Genomic DNA, 13110 nt, shown 5'->3' on the forward strand with positions numbered 1-13110 from the left:
AAAGTGTCAGCTGCAGGTATACATATATCCCCTCTTTTTTGGATTTCCTTCTCATTTAGGTCACCACAGAGCACTGAGTAGAGTTGCCTGTGCTATACAGTAGGTTCTCATTAGTTATCTATTTTACACATAGTGTCAATAGTGTACATATGTCAATCCCAGAGATTGCACATTTCTAGCAATGTATCCATTTCTTCTAGGTTGTCCATTTTATTGGCATATTTGTACTAATTGGTACATATTGTACTAACCTCTTATGATCTTTTTATTTCTGTGGTGACAGTTGTAACTTCTTTTTCATTTCTGATTTTATTTTTATGGGCCCTCTTCCTTTTTTTCTTGGTGATTCTGGCTAAAGTTTTATTAATTTTGTTTATCTTTTTTTTTTTTTTTTTTTTAATTTATTTATTTTTTGCTGTGTTGGGTCTTCATTTCTGTGCGAGGGCTTTCTCTAGTTGTGGCAAGCGGGGGCCACTCTTCATCGCGGTGCGCGGGCCTCTCACTATCGCGGCCTCGCTTGCTGTGGAGCACAGGCTCCAGATGCGCAGGCTCAGTAGTTGTGGCTCACAGGCCTAGTTGCTCCGCGGCATGTGGGATCTTCCCAGACCAGGACTCGAACCCGTGTCCCCTGCATTGGCAGGCGGATTCTCAACCACTGCGCCACCAGGGAAGCCCTGTTTATCTTTTTAAACAACCAGCTTTTAGCTTAATTGATCTTTTCTATTGTTTTTTCATCTCTGTTTCATTTATTTCTGTTCTGATCTTTCTTTCTTTTCTTCTACTAAGTTTGGGTTTTGTTTGCTCTTCTTTTTCTAGTTCCTTTAGGTGTAGATTAGATTGTTCATTTGATTTCTTTGTTGTTGTTGTGTCTTGAGGTAGGCCTGTATTGCTATAAATTTCCCTCTTGGAACTGCTTTGGCTGTGTCCCATAGATTCCGGAACAATTTGTTTTCCATTTTCATTTGTCTCAAGGTATATTTTTATTTTCTCTCAATTTCTTCAGTGACCATTGGTTGTTTAGAAGCATATTGTTTAGACTTCCTGTAATTTTTTCCAGTTTTTTTCCTTGTAGTTGATTTCTAGTCTCATACTATTGTGTTCAGAATAGACACTTAATATGATTTAATTTTTCTTAAATTTATTGAGACTTGTTTTGTGGCCTAGCATGTGATCTATCCTAGACAATGTTCCATGTGGACTTGAAAAGTATGTGTATTCTCCTGTTTTATTAATGGAATGTTCTGTAGATATCTATTAAGTCCATCTAGTCTAACGTTTCATTTAAGGCCCATGTTTCCTATTGACTTTCTGTCTGGATTTTCTGTACATTGATGTAAGTGGGGTGTTAAAGTCCCCTAGTATTATTGTATTACCATCAATTTCTCCCTTTTTGTTTGTTATTATTTGCTTCATGTATTTAGGCAGTATTTTATACCTTTTTAATGTGTGTATCCCTTAACTACTTATTGTATATAGATGATTTTACTACTTTTGTCTTTTAACCATTTACTAGCTTTACAAGTGGTGATCTACTACCTTTATTGTATGTCTGTCTTTACTGGTAAGAATTTTCCTTTCAGAGTTTTATATATCTAGTTGTGGCCTTTCCTTTCTGCTTAGCAGAGTCTCTTTAACATTTTTTGTCAAGCTGGTTTAGTGGTACTGAACTCTTCTAGCTTTTGCTCGACTGTGAAATTCTTTTTCTTTCCTTTAAATCTGAATGATATCCTTGCTAGGTAGAGTATTCTTGGTTGTAGGTTTTTTCCTTTCATCACTTTGACTGTATCATGCCACTCTCTTCTTGCTTGCATAGTTTCTGCTGAAAAGTTAGCAGATGGTCTTAAGGAAGTTCCCTTGTACATAACTAGCTGGTTTTTTTTTCTTGCTGCTTTTAAGATTCTGTCTTTATCTTTAATTTTTGTCATTTTAAGTATCATGTGTCTTGGTGTGGACCTCTTTGTGTCCATCTTATTTATAGTTTTTTGTGCTTCCTGGATCTGGATGTCTGTTTCCTTCCTCAGGTTAATGAATTTTTCCAGCTATTATTTCTTAAGGTCTTGACCCCTTTCTCTCTCTTCTCTCTTTCTGGGACTGTGTAATACAGATGTTAGTATGCTTGATATTGCCCCAGAGGTCTCTTAAACTATCCTCATTTTTTAAAGTTCATTTTTCTTTTTTCTGTTCAGCTTGGGGGATATACACTACTTCATCTTCCAGATCACTAATCCATTCCTCTGTATCATCTAATCTATTCTTTCTTTCTATTTCAGTTATAATATTCTTCAGCTCTGATTGGTTCTTTGTAATTTTTAACTCTTTGTTGGAATTCTGTGTTCATGAACATCTTTACAATCATTACCTTGAACTCTTTTTTTTGGGGGGGGGGCGGGTAGATTGCTTATCTCCAATTCATTTGGTTCTTTTTCAGAGATTTTGTTTTGTTTTTCTGTTTGGAACATATTCCTCTTTATTCTCATTTTGCCCAACTCTCTGTGTTTATTTCTATGTGTTATGTAGGTTGGTTACATTTCCCAATCTTGGAGAACTGGCCTTATGAATGAGACGTTCTAGGGACCCAGCAGTATGTTCCCCTCTGGCCACCAGAGCTATACTCTCTAGTATGTGGACTGTGTGTGCCCTTCTGTTGTGATGGGACTGACAACTGTGGGTGAACTGGTAGGGAGGGCTGGTTCCCTGTGAGTCCCTGCCTTATGTGGTGGCTACAGGCCCACTGGCAGGCAGGGCTGGGTCCCTGTGTAGCTGGGCAGCCCAGGGTGTCTTGGGGCTGGTACCTGCTTTCTGGAGGGCAGGTAAGCCCCCTGTGCTAATCCAGAGAGAAGATTCTAAAATGATGTTTGCCAGCTCCTGTGTTATCATGGTAGAATGAGCTCCCCAAAATGGCTGCCACCCGCATCTTTGTTCCTAGGGGTAGTCCCAGTTGCCTCCTGCCTTCCTGGGGGGCTCTCCAAGATCAGCAAGTGGGTCCGACCCAGGCCCCTTTCAGACTACTGACATTATGCTAGGACTTGGGAGTATCCAAGATTTTGCATATGCTCTTTAAAAGCAGCATCTCTGTTTCTTATAGCTTTCCAGCTCTCTCAAACGTTAAGCCCCGCTGGTTTTCAAAGCTAGATATTCTGGGGGCTCATCTTCTTGGTGCAGGACCCAGGGCTGGGGAGCCTGATATAGGACTCAGACCCCTTGCTTCTTGGAATGGACCTCTACAATTGTGATATTTCTTCTATTTGTGGGTTGCTGACCCAGGGATGTGGGTCCTGACTATATTATGTTTCCACTTCTCCTACCTGAGTCATTGTGCTTCCTTATTTATCTCTTTTGTTATGGAAAATCTTTTCTGATAGTCTTCAGGTTGTTCTCATAGATAGTTGCTCTGAAAATAGCTGTAATTTTGGTGTGTCTGTGGGAGGAGGTGAATTCACGGTCTTCCTACTCAATTATCTTGGCCACCTCTCTCCAAAATGACAAGTCAATTTTTGTATATAGTGTAAGGTAAGGGTACAACTTAATTTTTTTGAATGAAGTTTTCCATATACCATTTGCTGAAAAGACAGACTATTCCCTTAATGTTTACATCTTTATTTCTTTTTCTAATGTTTTGTTATTCTCTTTCTAGATTTGGGTGCTGGGCTTCCTTCTGAACTGTGATTTTTCTTATTTTTTTTTTGTTTTTTTGCTCTACTTTTGAGAGGTTTTTCAACTCTGTCTTCCAATGCCAGTACTCACTTTTAAATTAAATATAAATATATATATATATATATATATATATATATATATTTTTTTTTATTTCCAAGAGCTCTTTTCTTTGTGTTATTCCTTTTTCATGTATCCAGTCATTGTTTTATGGTTGGAATATGCTCTTTTATCTTTCTAAAGAAGGATGGCTTGTAAATTTTTTTGAAGTTTTCATCTCCCTACATGGTTTCTGTTTCCTCCAAGTTTTTTTTTTTTTGTTTTTGTCTTTGTCTTTGATATCAAACGCCTTCCTCAGATGCCTTGGTTGTTTATTTACATTCAAGAGTGGAAAATTAAAAAGCTGATTGATAGTTCCGTTTGAATGGGTAGTGCTTATTGACTGTGAGCTTTAGTGCAGGGCAATCTGGCTAAGCTATTTCAAAGAGAAACTCTTGCTATTAGCATTTTTAGTTATTTTTCTTTCCAGCTAAACAAATTCTTTAGAGAAGAATCTTTCATTTTCCTATCTGGAGAATATAAACTTGGATGATGGTGTTCCAGAAGATAGGTGGGTTCGGAGGATGGTGTCTCAACATTTAGTATATACTTAATTTGTTTCCACTATCGAACCCCTCACCCTCATCAGTGCCTGCAGTTCACCAATCCAGCTGCCTTCTGTTATATCCTCTTCAGGGAATAAACCTACAATCTCTGCCTTAGTTGCAGAAGAACAATTGCATGGTTGGGTGATATTTGGAAACAGATTTTCAACAGAACTTGGTGTTTTAAATTCTACTTTCATTCTCATTTCAAAAAAAAAAAAAATCATTGTTGTCACTAATTGCAAAACATGTTAGAGATTCAGTGATGCAAATCAAGGTGCTTTTTGACTTTTCTTACTTCAGGCTTAGAATCCACCTTCTCAGGTATGCTAAATTAGTTCTACATGCTGGCTTGCAGAATTTTATTGCTATTGATTTTTCTTTCATTTTCTTTCCCTTTTATTTCTTAAAAAAATCCCTTGACTAATATTTTTACGTAGTTTTATTATTATTAGGAACAATGGTAAAAGTGTGTGTTCAAACTGCCATATTTTCCTGGATATCTGTATTTTAATTTTTAATGGCAAATGGGAGGTTTAAATTCTTATCAAATCATTGAACTTTTTCTTTGCCAACTTTCCTATTGCATTTATTTTTTAAAAGGTATTCCTTATTTGAGATTTCTAAATCATTTATATTCCTTTTAGCTAATTTTTAACAATTAAGGTGCTTACAATTATGTGCCATTTATTTTAGGATACAATTTGAGCTAAATATCCAAACTAAGTTTCCCCCAAATATAAAGCTGCTTTTCTCAACAATATTTATTTGTTCCATGCTCAAAGATCTGTGATGTTTCCACTGCAGCATATTAAGTTCTAGTATGTACTAGTCTGACTTGACTAATTCAGTGTATGTATTTCTCTTCCATACTCTATTAATTATTGTAGCTTTCTAATTCTCTCTCTGCCCCCAGATTTTTGTAATACTTACCTAGTTTTTAAGACTTAATGATGAATTTTCAATAACATTGCCAAGTCTCTCCTCAAAAATCCCATTAAAATTTGTGCAAATTTTATTACACAATTACATATAATAATATATACATATATATATATATATATATATATATTACGTATAGTGCTATTCACTAAATATATGATTTTCCCTTTCCTTGAAGTTGCAAGTGGCCAAAAACCTTGCCTTCTATGGTATGTGAGTGGAAGTCATATGTATCTCCCTTCCTTCCCTTACCACTCCCTTTCCTTACCACTGCTCTAGTGATTATGGAAGCATGCGTCAAGATGTAGCCTCCATTTGCCTGGACACCTGAGTGATGACAATGAGCCTCCCTGTTGATCTGCATTGGAAATATAGTAAGAAGAATAAATACTTAAAATTTTTTTTTGATAAGCTACTGAGATTTTGGGTTGTTTGGTCCCCAGCATAATGTAGCCTAGCCATAATTACAGAATTATGTTAATGACATCAACTAATTTGGGAGATCTAGGACTATCTATGATATATCTGCTATTGGATTCATTACTGTCAAGAAGAGAATGACAGGCATTAACTGCTGTATTATTACATTTATTCCAGTTGACTCTCTTGGCCAGTCCCATATCAATTCCCTTAACCCCTTTTATGCTTTTTCATCAAATTAGGCTTGCAGGTCTATGCTCCAGATAGGGTTTCCAAGGGTGGGGGATAAGGCTATGGATCCTTAGATCCTGTATTAATCTGTATCTGGGCATAGATTTCATGAGGTAAACTTTCTTCTTAAGAGTTCAGCTTTTCTGCTTTTTCTCTTGATATATTCCCCAGCCCCACCATTCAAGATTTATGCCATTAGAAGGAAGTCTCTGCACAATCATTGATGAGAAACTATTGGCTCACTTTCTACCTAAGGCCTTAGCTTTCTGTGGTTTCCTTTCAAATCACTATGAGTGAAGGAAGGGCCAATTCAGACATTCAAAGGCTGAGTCTACCTGTGCATGGAAATGGCACAGAAAAGGGTAAAAGTTAGAAGCAATTTAAAAAAATTTCCCACCCAGACCCTTGGAGATCCACTGAAGCAGAGATGCATGTGTTCTTTGTGTATTAAAGAATGAATGGATATCTACCCGTCCTTCTGGTTACCAATGCTGTTCTATAGTACAACATTTCCTTTTTCTTCAGGGTATGCAACTAGGGTTCATTTTCCAGCCTCTCCTGCAGTTAAGGTGAGCCACAGAATGTGGGTGGCAGACAGTTCAAGGTCTCATCTCTAAACCTCTTCTTCCGCAGTGCTCATCTTCTAGTCAGATCCAATGGAGGACTCCAAGGTGATGAAAAGGGTAGAGCCCCTGGATGTAAGGAGCCTGGGTTTTCTTGCCAACCCACTGGGCTGACTGTGAGTAATAAATAAACTGCTATTGTATTATGCTACTGATCTTTGCAGTTATGTGTTATAACCGTTAGCCTATCCTGACATAAAGAGAATAGTTACAAATAAAATTGTGTGTTTTACAGAGTAAATCCTTTGTGGGGTTGGGATGGAGGGAAGCATAGTTTGTGATTATGCAATATTAATTAGTTTATAATATCTAATTGGATGAATATGAAAAAGTCATTTAATTATGTTTTACCTAAAAAGGATAGAACCTGGCTTAATTGATGGGCTATTTTAATATTAGGTGATAGGTAAAACCTGAGAAATATGAAGTAATGTTATTATAGTCTATGGATGTTTCTCTTTTGCAGTTGTTATCTAAGATTCATAGCTCATGTGTAATCATATGATCATATTGTTGTTTGAAACTTTCCTAATGAATTAAAAATTAAGAAAGTAAATATCTTGTATTAAGTTACTTATGCTCACTCACTTGTATTAAGAAGTAGCAATACTTTCATACAGAGGAACTCTTCTTGGCTAACTTGAAGCTTCACAAACTCCTGTGGGATCTGCCACATGGTAAGGCATAATGAATAGAATGATGATTCCTTCATCCGCTGTCTTGCACCACACACAACACACAAAACAAAAAGCAACAGGAAAAAGAAAAACACAGAGTATCTTAGCCAGTTTATGTAATGTATCAGAGATTATGAGATTTAGTAATTACCTGACTTATTGAAAATGACTTTTTATAAACAAACTCAATATTTGGAATTTTAAATGTCTTCTAAATTTAGTCACAATACTGGATTTTTGAGGTTAAAAAATTTGAAGTTAGAAAATTATATTAAATACACATTAACTAAGATTAATGCTGTTTCTCACTTTTATTATCACATTTTAAAAACCTAAACCAAGAAAGGAGAGCAAAGTTGTGGGAGTTGAAAATGTGGTGCTGAGGAACACTCAGGAAATACTTTATTTACTGATTTTTTCCTGTGAAAAACACAAATAAAATTTTGTGTGCAATCCAATGGGAGAGTGAATTCAATTCACTGAAATTGAATAGTATAGAATAGTTCAGTGTACTCAGTTTAGAGTATTCAGTATAAAATAGTTACACTGTGAACTATTCTAGAGGAAATGTATGGTGATATAGAAAAGACAACATTAACATGCATTAAATAAGTGACAAGACAAACACAAATTCTGAATGTTAAGGAAATTTACTTAAGGCATTTTCTCAACTCTGTACTGTTTTGTAATATTTGTGCTAGTCAAAGAAGTGAACAGGAATAGTGAAAAAAAAAACTAGATTTTGACTCAGAAGAGCTAAGATTCTTTGGCAAATTATGCAATCTCCTCTGCCTCAGTTTCCTGAACTGTGAAATAAAGGGTGCTGATTCCTTACCAACTTCAAGGGATTGTAGGAAAAAATGGAATAAAATATATGAAAGTTACCTGTAATCTGTAAAGACTTATCCAAATATAAATTATCATGTTATATAATTCTGAGTCAGCATGCACCATTAGGACAGTATAAATATTTTCATGAAAAGATTCTTACTCAGTTTAAGGTTACATGTACAAAGTTAATTACAGTAATTCCAATATAATGAAGCAAATTGAATTCAATTTCAGTATTTATCTTTCAATGTTTTAAATAAATTGCCAGTCTAATTTTTCCTCTAGGAAGACAGATAATATTTTTACTTTTTGAAGGTAAGTCAATACTTTCATGCAAAAATATTCCTCATTTAATCCATTATCTTCATTACTACCAATGTAAAAATTTTAATTGGATAAACTAAATATTTACTTTTGTCTTTAAGTATATTTCTTGATACATTTTTGAGGTTAAAAAAATTTTGATTTGTGACAACTATTGAAGTAAAAGAAAAAAGCTCCAAATATCAAATCACTGATAAAATAATACAATTTTATTAATGTTGTCATTTAAAGCTATATCCCGAGGTAGTTCTAAGAAACCTTTCAGGAAAATTCTATTATTTAGGACACTAGATGTATGATCATCTATTGAAATGTAATTTTCAAGATTATCCTACGTATATACTTTTGATAACAATAACAACAAATGTCAAGTTACTACTTACTCATTTAGTATTAGATCAGGTGCAAAATACAGCATCTGTCCACTGACATGCTTATAAGATCTCCATCCTAGTCCAAATACCATTAAGCTCATCCAAGAATACTGGATGAGAGTTATCTGGTCATCAATATGTAAGTTTCGAAAACCTACAAAATAAATTTACATATAAATGATCACAAAAATCACTTTGTCAAAAACCTTAAAAATAAATAAAAATTTGAAAATAGATGTAAGTAGGGTAATGTAATATAATGTTTTCAATCTCAATATATTTACACAAAAAAGCAGGAAATAATAGTAGAGTCTGAAACACTAAAAACAAGAAGAGACTCTGGAATTTATTAAAATTAGTCACTGTGATTTAGCATTTCTGGGAATTCACTAATTAAATCAAACATCTATCATTCATTCATGCAACACTCATTTATTGAAAGCCAATTGTGTGCAGGCACTGTGGTAAAATGTTGGGGTTATGAAGATGAGTAAGACACAACCGTTGCCCTTAAAAGAAGCTTGCAACTCAACAGGAGAGATAAGCACATAAGTATTGCGATAGAGAAGGTAAGAGGGAATACACCAGGCAATAGGGAGATCAGGAAAATTGCCCCCAAACAGAAATAATGCCTGAACAGATCAGAGTCAGTTGGTTGAGGAATCTTAATTCTTTGGGATTTAAACATAAATTGGTTTTATTTTGTAAAACCACTGCTTTCAATTATGCTACGTCTAATTTTTCTTTAACAATCCTTAATTAAATTTGGGGTAGATTCCATAGTTTTCTGGTCACTTTTGCTTTCTGAAACTTAATCTAGTCTCATTTTAAATTCCCATATGGCTTAAGAGGTTTAGAGTCTGTGTGGGTATGGATGTGTTTGTGTGTGTGTGTGTGTGTGTGTGTGTGTGTATGTGTGGTGTGAATGCTCTGGTCTTTCACACCTTCACAACCTCCCTCTTTTAGACCTTTCTCTGGTGTTGGTGGCAGAGGAAGGATGGCAGGGAAAAGGCAAGTGTATCTTCATTTACATAGTCAAAGTTTTCTCTCCATCTCTTTCTAATTCTCTTTTTGCCTGCTTGGGGGAAGATGACCAGCTCAGCACTGATGGGCTCAAAGGAGGGAGGGGAAAGAGGTGCTTGGAGGCATGGGATGGGGTCAGATCGTGGATGGTCTTGTATTCCTATTAAGGAGCAATGGGAGTGATATAGCCTGATTTATATTATGCACAGCTCATTGGTAGCCATGTGGAGGATGGATTCAAGGGAAAAGGTCTGAGGTTAGGGAGAGAAATTGGGAGCTATGGCCAAAGTCCAGGTGAGAGATGATAAAAGCCTGAAATAAGCCAACAGGTAGGAGTAGAGAAGATAGAGTGCATCAGAGAAATGTTTAAAGAGTAAAATCAAAGAAATCTGGCAAGTGATAGTACATAGGTAGGAGAAAGAGGGAGTCAAATAGATCTTTCAGTTTTTTTACTTGAATGGTGGGTGATGATAACAGCATTACTGAGACAAAATAAAGGAGGAGAAACAGGCTAGAGAAAAAATATTAAGTTTTGGACCTGTTTGAGGGACTGATGGAATGAATACCCATATACATATGAATTAGAGGTATGAGGAGTTATCTGAGCAAAAGATATAAAATTTAAATTATTTGTACCTGAGTGTACCTGAAACAATAAAAGTGAATGAAATACTTCATTAAAGGTATAAAGAAAAATAAGTGTTTTGGTAGGAACCTTAATCACTTTCTGTACAGCTTTTTAAATAGCATCTATTCCTTCAAAAACTCTCACTGAAGTCCACTTACAAATGGCCTATTTCAAAAGTAAAACCAAAGCAAAACTTAATTCCTTAGATCTCAAGGGCAAAAGAAATTTATTTCCTGATTCAGTTAACTATCTCAAGGCAGGTAGCAGAAAAGGCTATCTATCTTCTCTCCATACGCTCCAGATAGTCCCAACTTCATGTGAATAGCAGGAAGACTGCTATTCCCTTCCTAGAAATTCTTAGTCTCAGATGAACCAAAAACAGCCCTAGCACATATTCATAAATAGTGGTACCATAGCAGATATTTGCCCCTTTTCTGGGGGGAGGGTGACTTTTCAGTGTTTCACTTTCTCCCCTGCCTCCTTTTCTCCCTCCCTTTTTTCCTCTATGCAAATAGAGTTTCCCATTGATTGTAGTTTGGTGAGAACAAGTACCCCACTTTCCCACCAAGGAAGTTGGCTAAGGCCTCTTTCCCTGGGCTTGTGATCTAGGTTTGATCTGTGGAACACCTACTACCTGGACTTTGAAGCAAAAAATAGTAAAACAAAGACTAACATATGGTTAGGCTTTATTTGTGATGGTGCTAGTGCCTAATGACAGTGGGATCCAATGGGGACATTTGTGATTTGTTTATTGGCCCTCCAGAGATGCCTTGGTTTCTGCCTACTTTCCAGACTTGTCCTCTAGCTTCTATTCAGTGAATCCCTGATGTTTTTTCAGAAAATTATTTTTTTCTTTTTGTTTTGTTTTTGGTTTTGTTTTTTTGTTTTTTGTGAAGCTCAACTGTTTTTTTGTGGGGCAGTTGTAGTTGTTTTACAATGTTGTGTTAGTTTCTACTGTACAGCAAAGTGGAGTTCCCTGTGTGCTATACAGCAGGTTCTTATTAGTTATGTATTTTATACATATTAGTATATATATATGTCAATCCCAATCTCCCAATTCATCCTTGTTTTGTTTTCGATAGCCAGAGGTTTTTTGTTTCTGTTTTTTAAAATTAATAGAGTTGGTGTTTATTGCTTACATCCTGATTTATTCAGGTGTAGAAAGACTCCCTAAATAACTAGCTAAGAAAAATTTGGCATGCAATTTTCATAATTCTCTTTTTATTTTCATATGCCACATACATGCATCTTGAAGTTCATGTTTATATATTTTACCTCTCTGTTTGTTTTTTTTTTTAAATTATGAGTCAGTCAATACAATAGATCTAATACAGAAATGCCACTTGTAAACTGAATATTTTATAGTAATAGTAATTAGTTCTTCCACCAAGTTTAGGATCATTTGATAAGAAATAAATAAACTTTCCTAATTTTTGCAAAGCAAGACACCCTCAAGGGAGGCACATATAGACTTGGTCTATTTTTAGTATATTATAATATAAAAGGCAAATCTTGCTGAAATGACTTAAAACTTATGAAATTACCAATATTTATAGCAGGAAGTATATTCTTTCTATTTAACAGAGTGGAAAACAACTCAGAAAATAGCTTTATTTACTCCCCCTTTTAGAGGGCTTATCTGAGATAAATGTACAATGTTAAATTGACTTGAACATACTTGGTACAGAAGTGCAATTTTTTTTTTTTTTGCCATTAACTGTAATATCATTCATTACTTTATACTGAAACAAAGACGGGAACACTGAGATCAAATTCCCATTGATGATAATGATCAGGTAAACTCAGTACATTTGAGATGAGGATCAAAATGAAAACCTTCACACAGAGAAGTGATGGATGACCCGTAATTGTGTTCAACAAGTAGTAAAGAAAAATGCCCTTTCCTTTAAAGTGACTTGACTTGATAATTTCTGTCACAAGCTGTCCAATCCTTAATGCCTAAAAAAAAACTGAAAAGAAAGTGTACAGTAACACATGGCCTATATGACCTTCTAGGTTCTCCTGGCTTAATTCCAGAGTTTCAATAAAATATACAGGCCGTGCTCCTCTAAAAACAGTCGCATACTGAAATAGCTAATCTACAACAAGGGCAGAGCACTCACTACCTCAGCACCTTATGACACAAAGCATGAACTTTAAGGAACACAAAAAAGCTTCAGCACAATAAATGTAATCACCAACATATGTTTGATGACATTATGAATAAGGACTTGATGGGTAATGATTTAAGGTAGCATAGTTCTTTCATACCACTTCCAAAATTTAAATTTCTATAAATATTCTTTAAGCACCTGTTTGGGATGAAGCATTATGTTTGCAACTCAGCATAAAGACTAGAAAGATGCTGTTTCTGCCTTTAATACTTGTAGTCTGTGAGACAGACAGATAAGTAGAACATAATTACCATTCAAGCGTGACAGTGGTGTGGTTGACAAAGGCAAGGGTGAAGCGCTCGGAGAGAAAAGGGGCCTTTGGCTCAGTCTGGGAAGGCGCAGGAAAATCTTTCTAGGTGAAGGTTGATTAGCATCCTGAAGGCTAGTTAGGGACCGGCCAGGGAAGATGTAGGAGAAAAGAAGGGCCTCCAGGTAAGGAAAACAATATGGATGAAGAAAGGCAGGAAATGGAGCAAAGAGCTTTGTGGGAACTGAAGCTCAGAGGTGCTTGAAGTGGGAGAGTGAGAGAAAATGTGCAAACTCAGGAGGCATATCACAGAAAGGCCTG

General features: G+C 35.7%; 1 protein-coding gene across 2 annotated transcripts in view; it reads right to left on the minus strand.

Moving 5' to 3' along the window:
• The window catches only part of PGR (progesterone receptor), a gene marked incomplete at its 5' end in the record, with an annotated part of 101840 nt that overhangs the window by 12451 nt on the left and 76279 nt on the right, over nt 1-13110 (minus strand). For both annotated transcript variants that reach the window (XM_082339897.1, XM_082339896.1), the window contains 2 exons: nt 7100-7230; nt 8727-8871. In XM_082339897.1, coding sequence (XP_082196023.1) covers nt 7100-7230; nt 8727-8871 — 276 coding nt within the window. The remainder of the gene's footprint in view (nt 1-7099; nt 7231-8726; nt 8872-13110) is intronic.

This window comes from Balaenoptera borealis (genome assembly GCF_965194805.1).
Source record: "Balaenoptera borealis genome assembly, chromosome: 11".
Lineage (NCBI taxonomy): Eukaryota > Metazoa > Chordata > Mammalia > Artiodactyla > Balaenopteridae > Balaenoptera > Balaenoptera borealis.